This window comes from Epinephelus lanceolatus, chromosome 23 (genome assembly GCF_041903045.1).
Source record: "Epinephelus lanceolatus isolate andai-2023 chromosome 23, ASM4190304v1, whole genome shotgun sequence".
In the NCBI taxonomy this organism is placed as follows: Eukaryota; Metazoa; Chordata; class Actinopteri; order Perciformes; family Serranidae; genus Epinephelus; species Epinephelus lanceolatus.
Window position 1 is genome coordinate 6,925,048 of NC_135756.1, and position 12,194 is coordinate 6,937,241.

General features: G+C 39.8%; 1 protein-coding gene across 17 annotated transcripts in view; it reads right to left on the reverse strand.

The window, feature by feature from the left end:
- Positions 1-5,105: 5,105 nt before the first annotated feature.
- Positions 5,106-12,194, reverse strand: part of dgki (diacylglycerol kinase, iota) — a 113,857-nt gene continuing 106,768 nt past the window's right edge. For 10 of the 17 annotated variants that reach the window (XM_078165261.1, XM_078165257.1, XM_078165255.1 and 7 more), the window contains 6 exons: positions 11,371-11,396; positions 10,655-10,692; positions 8,840-8,960; positions 8,393-8,438; positions 8,068-8,167; positions 5,106-5,755 (listed from right to left, as the gene is read on the reverse strand). In XM_078165261.1, the coding sequence (XP_078021387.1) occupies positions 5,645-5,755; positions 8,068-8,167; positions 8,393-8,438; positions 8,840-8,960; positions 10,655-10,692; positions 11,371-11,396 (442 nt within the window). In that variant the 3' untranslated portion in view covers positions 5,106-5,644. The remainder of the gene's footprint in view (positions 5,756-8,067; positions 8,168-8,392; positions 8,439-8,839; positions 8,961-10,654; positions 10,693-11,370; positions 11,397-12,194) is intronic. The other 7 variants (XM_078165262.1, XM_078165259.1, XM_078165256.1 and 4 more) reach the window with 1 other exon arrangement.

Below are 12,194 nucleotides of genomic sequence, written 5' to 3' on the forward strand. Positions count from 1 at the left end.
AAGAGTGATAAGAAGAAGCGTGTGTGCATGTCATTCAGAGCGGGCCGAGCTTATTACCACAGTCACTTCATAGAAAAGGTCATCACCATTCACAGATGTTCAAGGATTTCATTTACACTTTTTGTCTTTTATTGTCTGGAGACACTCAGAGGAATGTCTCAGGTGGATGCTGACGGTGGTGGCCATCGTAGAAGTCTTGCATCATAAACATATCAATGGCAAAAAAAGGAATACACTCTGATCTGAGGGGTCTGAAATGTGGATTTAGTCAAGGAATTCCTCACAAGTGCTGCAGAGCATTTCATACATCATAAAAGAAAAATACTGTCGTGTGAGTTTGGGATTCAAATTTGTAAAAACAAAACAAAACAAAAACGTAATCACTCTACTTTTTATATTCCAACGCCCCTGAATGTAACACTTTACAAAGCAAAACAAAAAAAAACCCCACAGACAAAAAAAACATGTATCTTTTTCTAAATATATTTTTCAGTGTAATTAAATGTATACCACGGCCATGGAATCAACGTCTGATTGGCTGGAAAGTGTCAATTAAAAATATATTTTTGATCTAAAGGCAAAATTTGACTTTTCATTTGTTTACCAGACTACACATTATTTTAGAGAGTATCACTGCAAATACGCAAGAGAAGCTTACTGATCATGAGAGGAAATGTGTAAATTAAAGTCATGTCAAGAAACATGCTGACGTTAATTTATGATTTCTAAAAGGGCGACGAACCTAAAGGGGCTTAGGATGCTTGAACACTTGCGTAAATTGGCATGAACATCAGGGGTCTCATTTATAAAACAGTGCATAGGACCTATACTAAACACAATCCAAAAAAATATTAGATGTGCATCGCTAACTTTACCATTTCCAAAATGTTCGTAAGCATGTGTCAAAGTTTCTCCCATGAAGCCTGTTTTTATACATCACACCGTTTGCGTTGCAAGTGGTGTACGCCTCTTTTAGTGCGTACGCAGTGTTTATAAGTGTGTCCAGTGGGCTCTATAGCGCCCCCAAATGCACACTAGAATTGGGATAAAGTAACTTTGATGTTCACAAAATTTGAGATCATTCCTGTTATCTTTAAGAACATAGCACATTTTTTTTCCATCATACAGCATGTCAGCCATTTTGTGCTCTAATTTTAATTTTATGCCCACGTTTGACTTTAAGATGCACACAAACTCACAACATTGCACCCATGTTTACACTAGTTGTTACTCAAATTTAGTGGTGCAACTAGGCTTGGATGTGGCATGTCGGCTCTAAAGCCAGTGTCTGATGAGGTGGACATGATAACCCTTAACACACATAACATTATTCATCCCTACAACAGGAAATACTTTTTCCCTAACCTGATATGAAGTGTGCGCTGCACATGTGAGCATTTTTGCTGATGGTCTCCATCCAGTACTTTGGTCTTATCACATTTAACCATCTTTGTTTTTGTTGACGGGCAGTGGCGGCTGATTTTGAGCCATGACTGCTTTTATTCTGGCTCTCAATAACACAACAAGACCACATGTTAAGACTCCTATGTAGCCTACAGCCCTGTGGGGGGGAGGCAGCTAACGAACTGAACTGACATCATTGTGACGTCGGCCCTAAAAGGGTTTATATGTAGTGATGTCATCATGCAGAAACCTGCGTCAGGGCGTGTGAGAAAGCGTTTTTATAAGAGCTTGGGAAAACAGTATTTTGATGCTAAGACAACCAAAATTTAAATGTCTGGATTTGAACTCATGAGCAACACTACTGGGAAGCTACAGAAAGATTTAAAAATTACTTAAAGTAACATTGACAATAATGGTCCCACCCTTTAAGGTACATTTACTAGCTTTCGTCTGGAGTTTTCAGCCATGAAATGTTGCTGAAAGCTCTGAAAGAACATAGTAAGTGGACCTCAAACTGGAAAAGATGCTGCCTCACTGTGTGACCGCTCTTTCTTCAAATAAAACGATCCTTTAGTGATTCACAAAAATGTCCCTAAAAACCCTGCAGAAACACACAATATAACAAATAACACTGGGTATTAGTAGCAGCCGAAAACGGGACTTTCAACATGTTGTTCGTTAACATACATGACATTAATATGCAGTGCAGTTTAAAAGCCGACAGACTTCTACGATGGCTACATGTGAATCTTTAAAATGTTTCCCCGCAAACACTCTGGGGAAAGCAGTTCCTCTTTTATATATGAATTTTGTTTACAACAGGTTATATCAAAAGAGACCTCACAGGGCTGTTTAAAAGTTCAATCCATCGACATACATGCACACAAAAGAAAAAAAAAATAAAAACATAAAACAATCATATACCCAACCAGCACTGAAGTAAAATTGCACATTCAATACTCCTCGGTGCTAAATGGTCAACTATGTTTAAAAACATTAATGTAATGTAAACGATTAATATAGAAATGCAAAAAGACGTAATCTATTCATATTGCATTGAATATGGCTCAGATTCTTCTTTTCTTCTTGGATATATGCTGCGCACACACACACACACACACACACAGTTATAACACAATCTAGTTTTGTACAAGCTGCACAGAGAGCGGTGAAAACTTTCTGCTGCAGCTGTACTGACTCTTCAGGGTTTGATATGGAATGAAGAATATCATCATACATACACACGCACACACGCACACACACTGCATGTGAAAAGCCTTGTTGGGTCAGAAGTACCACAAACACACTGTGAAAAGTTAAAATACTTGTTTGTGTGACGGCAGCGTTTAAAAATGATCAGATTAGTGACTCTGCTTTAAACACAGTCTGCTCTGTCCTTTCAAACCAACCGGCTGCTTCATGGTTTCACTTGAACTAATGTGTTGGTTTTCCTCCACTCTGGGCCGACACTGGCTTCGTTTTATAATATTTCCGATTTTTTTAAATCGATATCTGACATGTCTGGTAACCAATTATAGTTCAGTGTTCAGGGAGAATGGTGTTTGTGGAATAAACCAGTGCTTCCCAACCTTTATTAGCTTGTTAAACCTTAAAACAAACCAGTATAAACTGGGAGAACTTGGAGCAAAGACTAATGTTTTTTTTTTCCTTGAGTTTTTGGAGGCTTAAAAAGGTGGAAGTATCAAGTGTTTCACAAGAATAAAAAGCAAACTTGTATTTTTTCTTTCTTAAACTCATTTTGTGACACGTGAAATGTATGTGTCAGACCCTGAGGCAGTGTTGTAGCACACAAGACCAGACTTCAGATCACGGTTTGAGAGTCTCGACCGCGCTTCTATTCGGCCCTGTGTCGGTCTCAGACAAAGAGAACTCTGGATTTTAATTTAAAAAAACACACGGTTGTGGGGATATCACTAAATTATAAGTGCAAAAAAGGAGCACTGAATAAAGATGTTTCAGTTGATCCTTTGTGTTCTTTGCTCACAGAAAGCAAAGGAAATAAAAATCCCCTCTGTGATGCCTTCTGATTATTTTATCCAGACATTTCTTTCTCTCTTTTTTTTTTTTCTCTTTAAAGATATGTTTTTGGGCATTTGCCTTTAATGGACAGGACACGTAAGCTTGAAAGGGGGGATAGAGAGAAGGGGGATGACATGCAGCAAAGGGCCACAGGCTGGACTTGAACCCGGGGCGCTGCGGCAACAGCCTTGTAAATGGGGCGCCTGCTCTATCCACTAAGTGTTTAGTATAAAACAGTTGTTTTGTCAGTGAACCTTGTGAGTTGTAATGGAGCTGAATTTTGTAACGTTACCTTTGTTAAATGTTGCTGGTGCCATATGAGTAAAGGAAAAGTCTGCTAGCCACTAGGCTAATTTATACAATGTAAAATGCCATAGGCTTGTGCTAATAATGTTAGCATGTTGTATTTGTGGGGAAAATGTGTCCAGATAAAGACAAGTGTTTGTCTGTGAATGCTGCGAGTTATAGTGAAGCTGATTTGTGTACTTGTGTTTGAAATTGTCTCTATTAAGCCATGTTTAATGTGTGTTTAATGTGTGTTTTGAATCAACTAAACTTTACAGCACTTCACAGAAACCTCCGCCGCTTACTAGTGTTTTGGAGGTGTAACTGCAGAGTGACACAGACACACCACCGCACAAGTATAAATGCTCACAACAGCGTAGGCTACGGCGTAGGGTCTGCCACATGAGTACAAATCCAGCTTTAGGAATGAATCAACTACGCTCATTGTCATACATGATCCGAGCCAACACGGTACGGCACTGCGTTGAGCTATAATCGGGCTGATATCGTGTAGTGTGTATGCGGCATTAGACAACTGTTTTGTCAGTGAACCTTGTGAGCTATGATGGAGCCAAATTTTGTAACATTACTTTTGTTACATGACGCTGTTGTTCAGGCTTCATATGAGTAGAGGAAAAGTCTGCTAGCAGCTAGGCTGATTTAAGCAATGGGAAATGTCATAGGTGTATGCTAAATACATTAGCATGTTGTATTTGTGGGGAAAACATGTCTAGTATAAGACAGTTGTTCTGTCTGTGAACTTTGTGAGTTATAATGGAGCAGACAAATTAAACGTTGCAGAAGATCAAAACAGAGACATAAAGGTTCCACCGCCATCTAGTGTTTTGGAGGCGTAAGTGCAGAACGACGCAGACACACCATCCAACAAGTATAAATGCTCATTACAACACAGGCCACTTGTGTAAGCTACAGCGTCAGCTCTGCGTAGAGCTTTATTACAAATAAAAATCAGCCTCAACCTCAAGTCTGGTTTAAGTTTAAGTGGTCTTGACTACAACACTGCCCCCAAGGGTTAGGAATTAGTGGAGTAACAGGCACTCAGTTATCAGGTCAGCTGAGTCGGAGAAACAGTTTCACTTGAGAGGCAATTTGTAGCTCTGGTTTTTAATTAAGATTCATTGTTCCTTTCTTCTGTACTTAAACTAATGTGAGACAGCTGAAATTAGATTTTTTTTTTTTTAGCTTTGTAATGTTCACAGCCCTCCGTTGACCCTGTAATGTGATCAATAACATTAACATTACATTGTTTGGTATGAAAGCAACATTTTGAAGATTTATGAGAATGTGAAAAGAAACCACTGTGACAGCTTGTGGGAACATTACTGAGACAGATATGACACTACATCAGTGTCTTTGGCACACAGGTTTTATGGGGCAAACACATATAAAACTTAAGTATTTATGTCATTTTAATTATTTTCAGCAGAAGTAATTTCTAACTGATTTTAAATACTTGATCAACACATATTTTTTTACTGAGTGAACCCATTCTTCAAATATGAACTGTGACCGAAATAAAATATGTTTTCTTGAGTTCGTCTCTCCTAAACGACAAGTGAACTCACCACGGCTGCTCAAAGTGCACTTGCATCCTGAACCGTTAAAAGTCCAACGATCAATCAATCAATCAATCAGCACAACCAATAAATAGAATATGAATAAATAAATACAAATAAATAGTTGACCATTAAAATCTCCACTGCGGTGCTGCTGTGAGCTGAAGCAGTTCACTCCTCTGATCTGTCCCGTTCATCTCTGCAGAGACAAACCAGACTCTGATCGTTTGGTTTTTTTTAAACACTCTTCTCTCCCAGATTCGTCTCCACTACGAGTGTGCGCAGAGTCCAGAGAGACCGAGCGAGTGCGTGTGTGTGTGAGAGTGTGCGTGTGCGCCTCAGACAGCCGTCTCCAAGTCTTCGTGGGTGGCAGAGGACGTGTGCTGTTGGGTGTTCAGGAAGGTGGCGAGCTCCGAGTCTCCCTCTGCTTGGTCCGCTGGTGTCTTCCCCTGGTGGACACACACACACACACACACACACACACACACATACACACTGTCACTAAAGTAAAACGGACAACTCCTTTCCCAATAACCATTTTTTCAACAAGGAAATTTACCAGAACTGAAGCGGACGTATTTAAATTGTCTGACCAACGGTGCAAAACTGAAACATATCCAGTTTCTCACACAGAAAAATAAGACAAGCAGGAAATCGTCACTTTTCAGAAGCTGAACCAACAAATTGTGCTTTTGCTTTCAAAAATGACCCCACAGCCGCAACGACGTCCTGACGGCTGCTATTGAGATAAAAATGTATGCCTGAGTTTGAAGATGCCCGTGGTCAGAGCGAGGAGGTCGGAGGTGGGGGGGGTTTGAATTAGGGAATTAGGGACCGTTGCCCCGCCACTTTACGCCTCTGGCCACCACTTGTTTTAAAATTGCAGATTGATGCAGTGGTGTCCTGTGGGCACTGTGCGTATATTTTTTTCAATGATTCATCATCCTATCTTGAAAATAAAATTGTGACAAAAGCAGCAGTTCGTGTCTTTGAGTTGCTTTTCACTGATGAATGTGCCTGAGATGTAATTTTTCGCAGCGACCACTGTAAATGACCCGGAAAGTGGAAGGTTTCAAATTAAGTTAGGTTATTGAATAAAATGTTTAATGTTTGTTTTGAAGGTTTATGAATTTTGTATTTTCTTCCAGTGGGGTCATGGGCTTTTATTTTGAAGGTTGGGGTTACCCTTGACTCCTTGTTTTACCGGATGCTAGAGGCTACACACCTTTTGGCGTTAATTACCAAACCTTTCCCTGTGGTTTGTTTTTGAGCTCGGCTCCCTTTGTTTCAAGCCACATGTAAGTGTTTCGCTGATATGGAAACAAGGTATGTGAAATCTGATTGTAGGATTGTTTTATTGTATGATCATCTGAAAATGCACAGTATTGGGATCTGCGTTTGGTGTTTGACTGTGACGGGGTGTTTTGTTTATATTGTATGTCAACATACCGTCATATGCTTTGTTAATGTGCCAACATAATTTTACATAGTTATACGGTTTATATTTATTATTATTTGTGGTATGGAAATGTGTTAAGGTTTGTTTTGTTGTTGCGTTGTGGATCATCGTTCCTGTGGGCTACAGCAACACTAAACCCCTGAGCTTGCCTGAGAAGGACTAAATGCACAAAGCTGCTATTTTTAAATATCCCATGGAGAGAAACTCACACTGCAGCCTGTTTTATTTATTGAAAATGTCGGCGTGCAGCCTCGTTCTGTGGACGATAAACGAAGTGCAGACTGATAAAGGAGGAAATACAGTGAGTGCTAGACGGAGCAGTGAGTGACAACAACCCCGCCCACATTCTGTTTGTGGTGGAAACACTAGGGTAGGTAAACGGGGCCTAAGTCTCTCGATCCATTTCTTTTTTGGAACCCTGATTTCTCCTTCTTGGGAAAAGACATGACGTTGTACGTTGGCGCTCCGGCAGCATGAGCAGTCAGTCACTCGGCTTAAGCTGTGTTTAGAGATGAATCCTAGTGCAGGGGCGGACTAAACCATTTGAGCCTTTAAGGGGAGAGAGGGGCCTCAGAGAGCGTCCACTACTTTACTGATTTATTCAGCCAGTATTATTTTAGTTACGGCAATAATTACTTATTGACCCGTGTATCTATTTTTGTTAAAAACTCAAAGAGTATACTGTGTGGTTTTCTACAGCTTATGTCATCTAACTAGTGTGCTGGGTTTGATTCTGCCCCCCCACCATCAAATAAGTACATACAATGCTCCTGATTCTGATCTGTTGTGGCAGAGGGTTTGAATCTGACAGCTCTGTTCATAAGAAAAAGTAGTTTAATGCCTTTATTTAACCAGTAACAACACTTGTTTTATTTTCACCATCTTTGCTCACACAGACGTCACAAATCTCCCTCAAAGGGCGTTACAATCCTTATCCATACAGCATATGACACCCTCTGTCCTTATCTCCCTTCCTTCTCTGTCCTTACTTTTTCTGCTCATTTGTTTTATACACTCTGTGGTTTCCCCTCTCACATTTCTGTGTTAGTGAGGGACTTTGCCAGCTGATGAACCCAGAACAAACAAACAGATGTTTCTGGAGCTGAAATTCCTTCATACAGATCAGGTCAGGACTTCCCCTGCACTGCAGACAGACTGACACACCCTACACGCCAGCAAACCTACATCTCTGTAGATCATTCACACGTAGTGCTGGTCCTCTTGACATGACTCAGCTGGATTTACAGGAAGTGTGTGTGTGTGTGTGTGTGTGCAGGTTTGGAGTTCAATGTGTGAGTTTACCTGGAAGTTGGTCTTCTCGAGCGACGCCCCGGCCTCCACTAGCAGTCGACACACGGCGTGCTGCTTCTCCGAGGCTGCTTTGTGCAAGGCAGTGTCCCCTCTACACACACACACACACACACACACACACACACACACAATTAGATACGTAAGCAATGGGAACTTGCAAATTGTCACAACCTGACATCGCCAGAAAACCACAGCAGATAAAGGAGGAGGTGTGAGGTTGGCATGTAAAACTATCAGGGCATGTGATGTCAACAACGATCTGATGTACACAAAACCTCCACAGAGAATCATAGAGGAAAAACAAAATGAAAAGTACCCAACATACTTCTCTTTGTCTGTCAAATCCAGGAGCACCTTAGAGCCTGAGGAGGAGAGACAGGAGAAACAAAACAAGCTTTGTAGATTTTGATACGTCACAAGGATAAGTCGAGAAAATACACATCACAGATACAGATTGTTTTCATTCTTTAAACTTGTAGTCTTCAGTGACACGGGCCGGGGAAGGTGGGGAAGGTGGGTGCTGAGGGTGCTGCTGTAGCCCCTATTGTCAAGGGGTGGAAATCAGTAGCGTTCACGTGTAAGAGTTCACAAGCTTCCTGTTTCGGCTGCAGATGTCATTCCATGTTTGAACGAGAACATAAAAAGTCTGTTGGAGCCGTTTGTTTACAGGAATAAACACGACTGATTTAAGATGCTTCATGCTGCGCCCCCTTATGATAAATACACACACCATCACCTTCCTGTGAGCCATGTGTACTCTCACCCTGCTGCAGTATGAAGCTGACCAGCTCTGTGTGTCCGTTCTGGGCGGCTATATGTAACGCTGAACAACCTCCGGAGTCTCTGACCAACAAGCTGACACCTCGGCGCACACACTCCGACAGCTGGAGGCACAAACAGAAACAGAAAAAAGAAGCAGATTAGGGTTTAGAAGAAAGACAACAAGGAAATCAGTGCTCCTCATGTGCAGTTTAAATGGGACTGGAGATGAAAACATGGTATGAAACATTTCTTTGTTTTGTTTGTGATTTTTTTTCCTTATCCTATAGCAATGTTCAATACACCATTCAACTTTAAGAATATTCAGCATTCAGCACTACAGAAAGCTGGCTTCATACACTGGCTTTTAAAGGGACAGTTCAACCCAAAATCAAGATCACACATTTTATAATTATATAAATATTCATTTATTTATTTATTTTTTATGGGTGCACTTTTTAAAAAAATATCTTTTTTTTTTCTGAGGGCACTTAAAACAAAAAAGTATTTATTTATTTATTTTATGGAGGCAATTTTTGAAAATAAAAATATTAATCTATTTTTTATGGGGGCAATTTTGAAAAAAACAAAAAAAAATTTCTGGGGGCACTTTTCTTAAAAATGTATTTATTTATTTATTCATTTCATGGGGGCAATTTTCGAAAAAAATGTATTTATTTTTTATGGGGGCACTTTTTTAAAAATCATTTTTTTATGGGGCACTTTTAAAAAAATATATTTTTATGGGGGCACTTTAAATTTTTTTTAACATTTATGTATTTTTTATGGGGACACTTTTTAAAAAATATATTCATTTATTTATTAATTATGGGGGCAATTTCGAAAAAAAAATCTTTATTTTTTATGGGGGCACTTTTTTAAAAATTCTTTTTTTTAAAGGGGCACTTTTTTTTAAAAAAAAATATTTTTTTTAAAAAAAATATTTTTTTTTTAATGGGGGCACTTTTTAAATTTTTTATTTTTTTTATGGTGGGCACATTATTATTTCATACTGCATTTTATATGAGGGGGGTAAAAAAAAAGTTCTCTCCTATATTTTTGGATGTTTTCTTCAATGTGGAAACTAACAAATAAAGTGGAAATCATGACCTGGTTACTCAAGATAATCCACAGACCTTGTTGTGAGCAGTTTCATGGAGGAACTATTTTCTTTCTACTGAACTACACCCACCAACTGCATCACCGTGCAAAACGAAGTGTGCATCTACTGCTAGCACCACTGAGCTAGCTAACGTCACAGCTCAACCAAGGAGGACGCCATTAATGTTTACATCTCTGTCACATATGTCACGAGCCTCTCATCCATGAGCAGATGCACACTTCCTCTCTGTGCAGTGATACATTATCTTGAGTAACCAGGTCTTGATTTCTGGAAAGAGTCATTGATGTTGAGTTTTTCAAACGTATTTTTTGGCTCTTTGAGCACCACAAGCTGAGTGCCATCTAGTTCTGTTATATTGTAGAGAAGGCAGACATCTCTACAGCTGATATCTCCAACACTCTGCAGCTCACACCAAAACTATCTAGACTGATAAACAGCACTACAGGTAAGAGGAAAATATGTAGATTATATTTGGGGGTAACTGTTCCTTTAAGAGTTGTTTTGGGAAATGCTCGTAAATATTTAAGTGTCTGCAGAAAACATTTTCTTAATCAGGATCGGGGCCCTAAAATATAAAGTTCACAGTCTCACAGTGCAGAAAAAACACTTTAGGACAACAAGTATTTAGAACAAATAAAGCGGCTTCATGTTGAATGTTCATCAGCTGGTGAAAAAGAGAAGCTGAACAGACTTTACCATTGACAGATCTCCTGTACTGGCAGCTGTCAGCAGAGCTGTAAACACACACACACACAGATGTCATCATCATGTGAGATCAATCATGCAGAACACACCCTCCATTCACTGATCTGCTGACTTCTCTAAGTTTCCATGGATACACCTCTTTGTCTGTCAACACCTTCCTCTCTTTCTAAAGATATCTGATGACAAACATGAATCATCAGAGATTGTTTTTTACGTCTCCTGCAGGAACTCTCTGAACTTTCAGTTTCACTTTGACACAAATCCACCGCCTGTCTGTGTTTCGTCCAGTCAGGTGAAGGCTGAGCTCGTTTCCTTGTAGTGGAGTATTTTCATTGTCTCTGAAGCCGACTGAAAATAAAATGTACGACAACCAGTTTGTTGGAGTGGAATCGGCTCTGTGGTATGTGCTCTACAATGACATCATGACTCCATAAGTATTTAAGTAATAAGTCATTGTAATTCCTGGGACTCTACGGTGTGACTCTCACATGTCTCAGCGTTTTATGTTTGTGTGTGACAAACACACAGACACGGTTCATGTGAAGCTAAAAATTAAGCCATCCAGCAGGAAATATTGAATCATTCTGAAAAGTGTAATAGGTTTCACATTTAGTTTCTAAAGTGATAACGTGCCCTAAACTACACTTACACATCTGTTTTTAAACCTTTATAAAATGTGTGTGTGTGTGTATGTCTGTGTTTTCTACCTTGTTCATCGGGCGTCAAGGGAACACTGAAAATAACAATGACACAGCCAGTTAAAATGTTTTTCACTCAACATGAAGACAAAATCTTTTCAGTGCAACAGGAAGTGATTCTTCTTTTTAACTTTTGAACAATAGTTGACTCCAAACTGGTAGGAAAGATTTGTGTACACTTAGATCTGTGCAGTGTTTCCCTTTTATCTTTAAGCTTTAGACCAAAAGCTCAAAGAATGAACAGAAACACTTGCACACATGTCAGTGTGTGTGTGTGTGTGTGTGTGCAAGTCTTTTCTACCAGTTTAAAGTGAATAAAATCAGAATTAATCTGTTCAATTACACTTTTTCATGTATGAATTCACATTTTGTAGCTCCATATAGATTATGTCTACCATTTACACTCACTGGCCACTTTATTAGGTACACTTTGCTACTGCCGGGTTGGATCCCCTTCATTCAACAAGGTGCTAGAAACATTCCTCAGAGATTTTGGTCCATATTGACATGATGACATCACACAGTTGCTGCAGATTTGTCGGCTGCACATCCATGATGAGAATCTCCCGTTCCAGCACATCCCAAAGGTGCTCTGTTGGACTGAGATCTGGTGACTGTGGAGGCCATTGGAGTACAGTGAACTCATTGTCATGTTTGAGATGATGTGAGCTTTGTGACATGGTGCGTTATCCTGCTGGAAGTAGCCATCAGAAGATGGGTACACTGTGGTCATAAAGGGATGGACACGGTCAGCAACAATACTCAGGTAGGCTGTGGTGTTTAAACCATGCTCAGTTGGTACTAAGAAAATCTCCCCCACACCATTACACCAC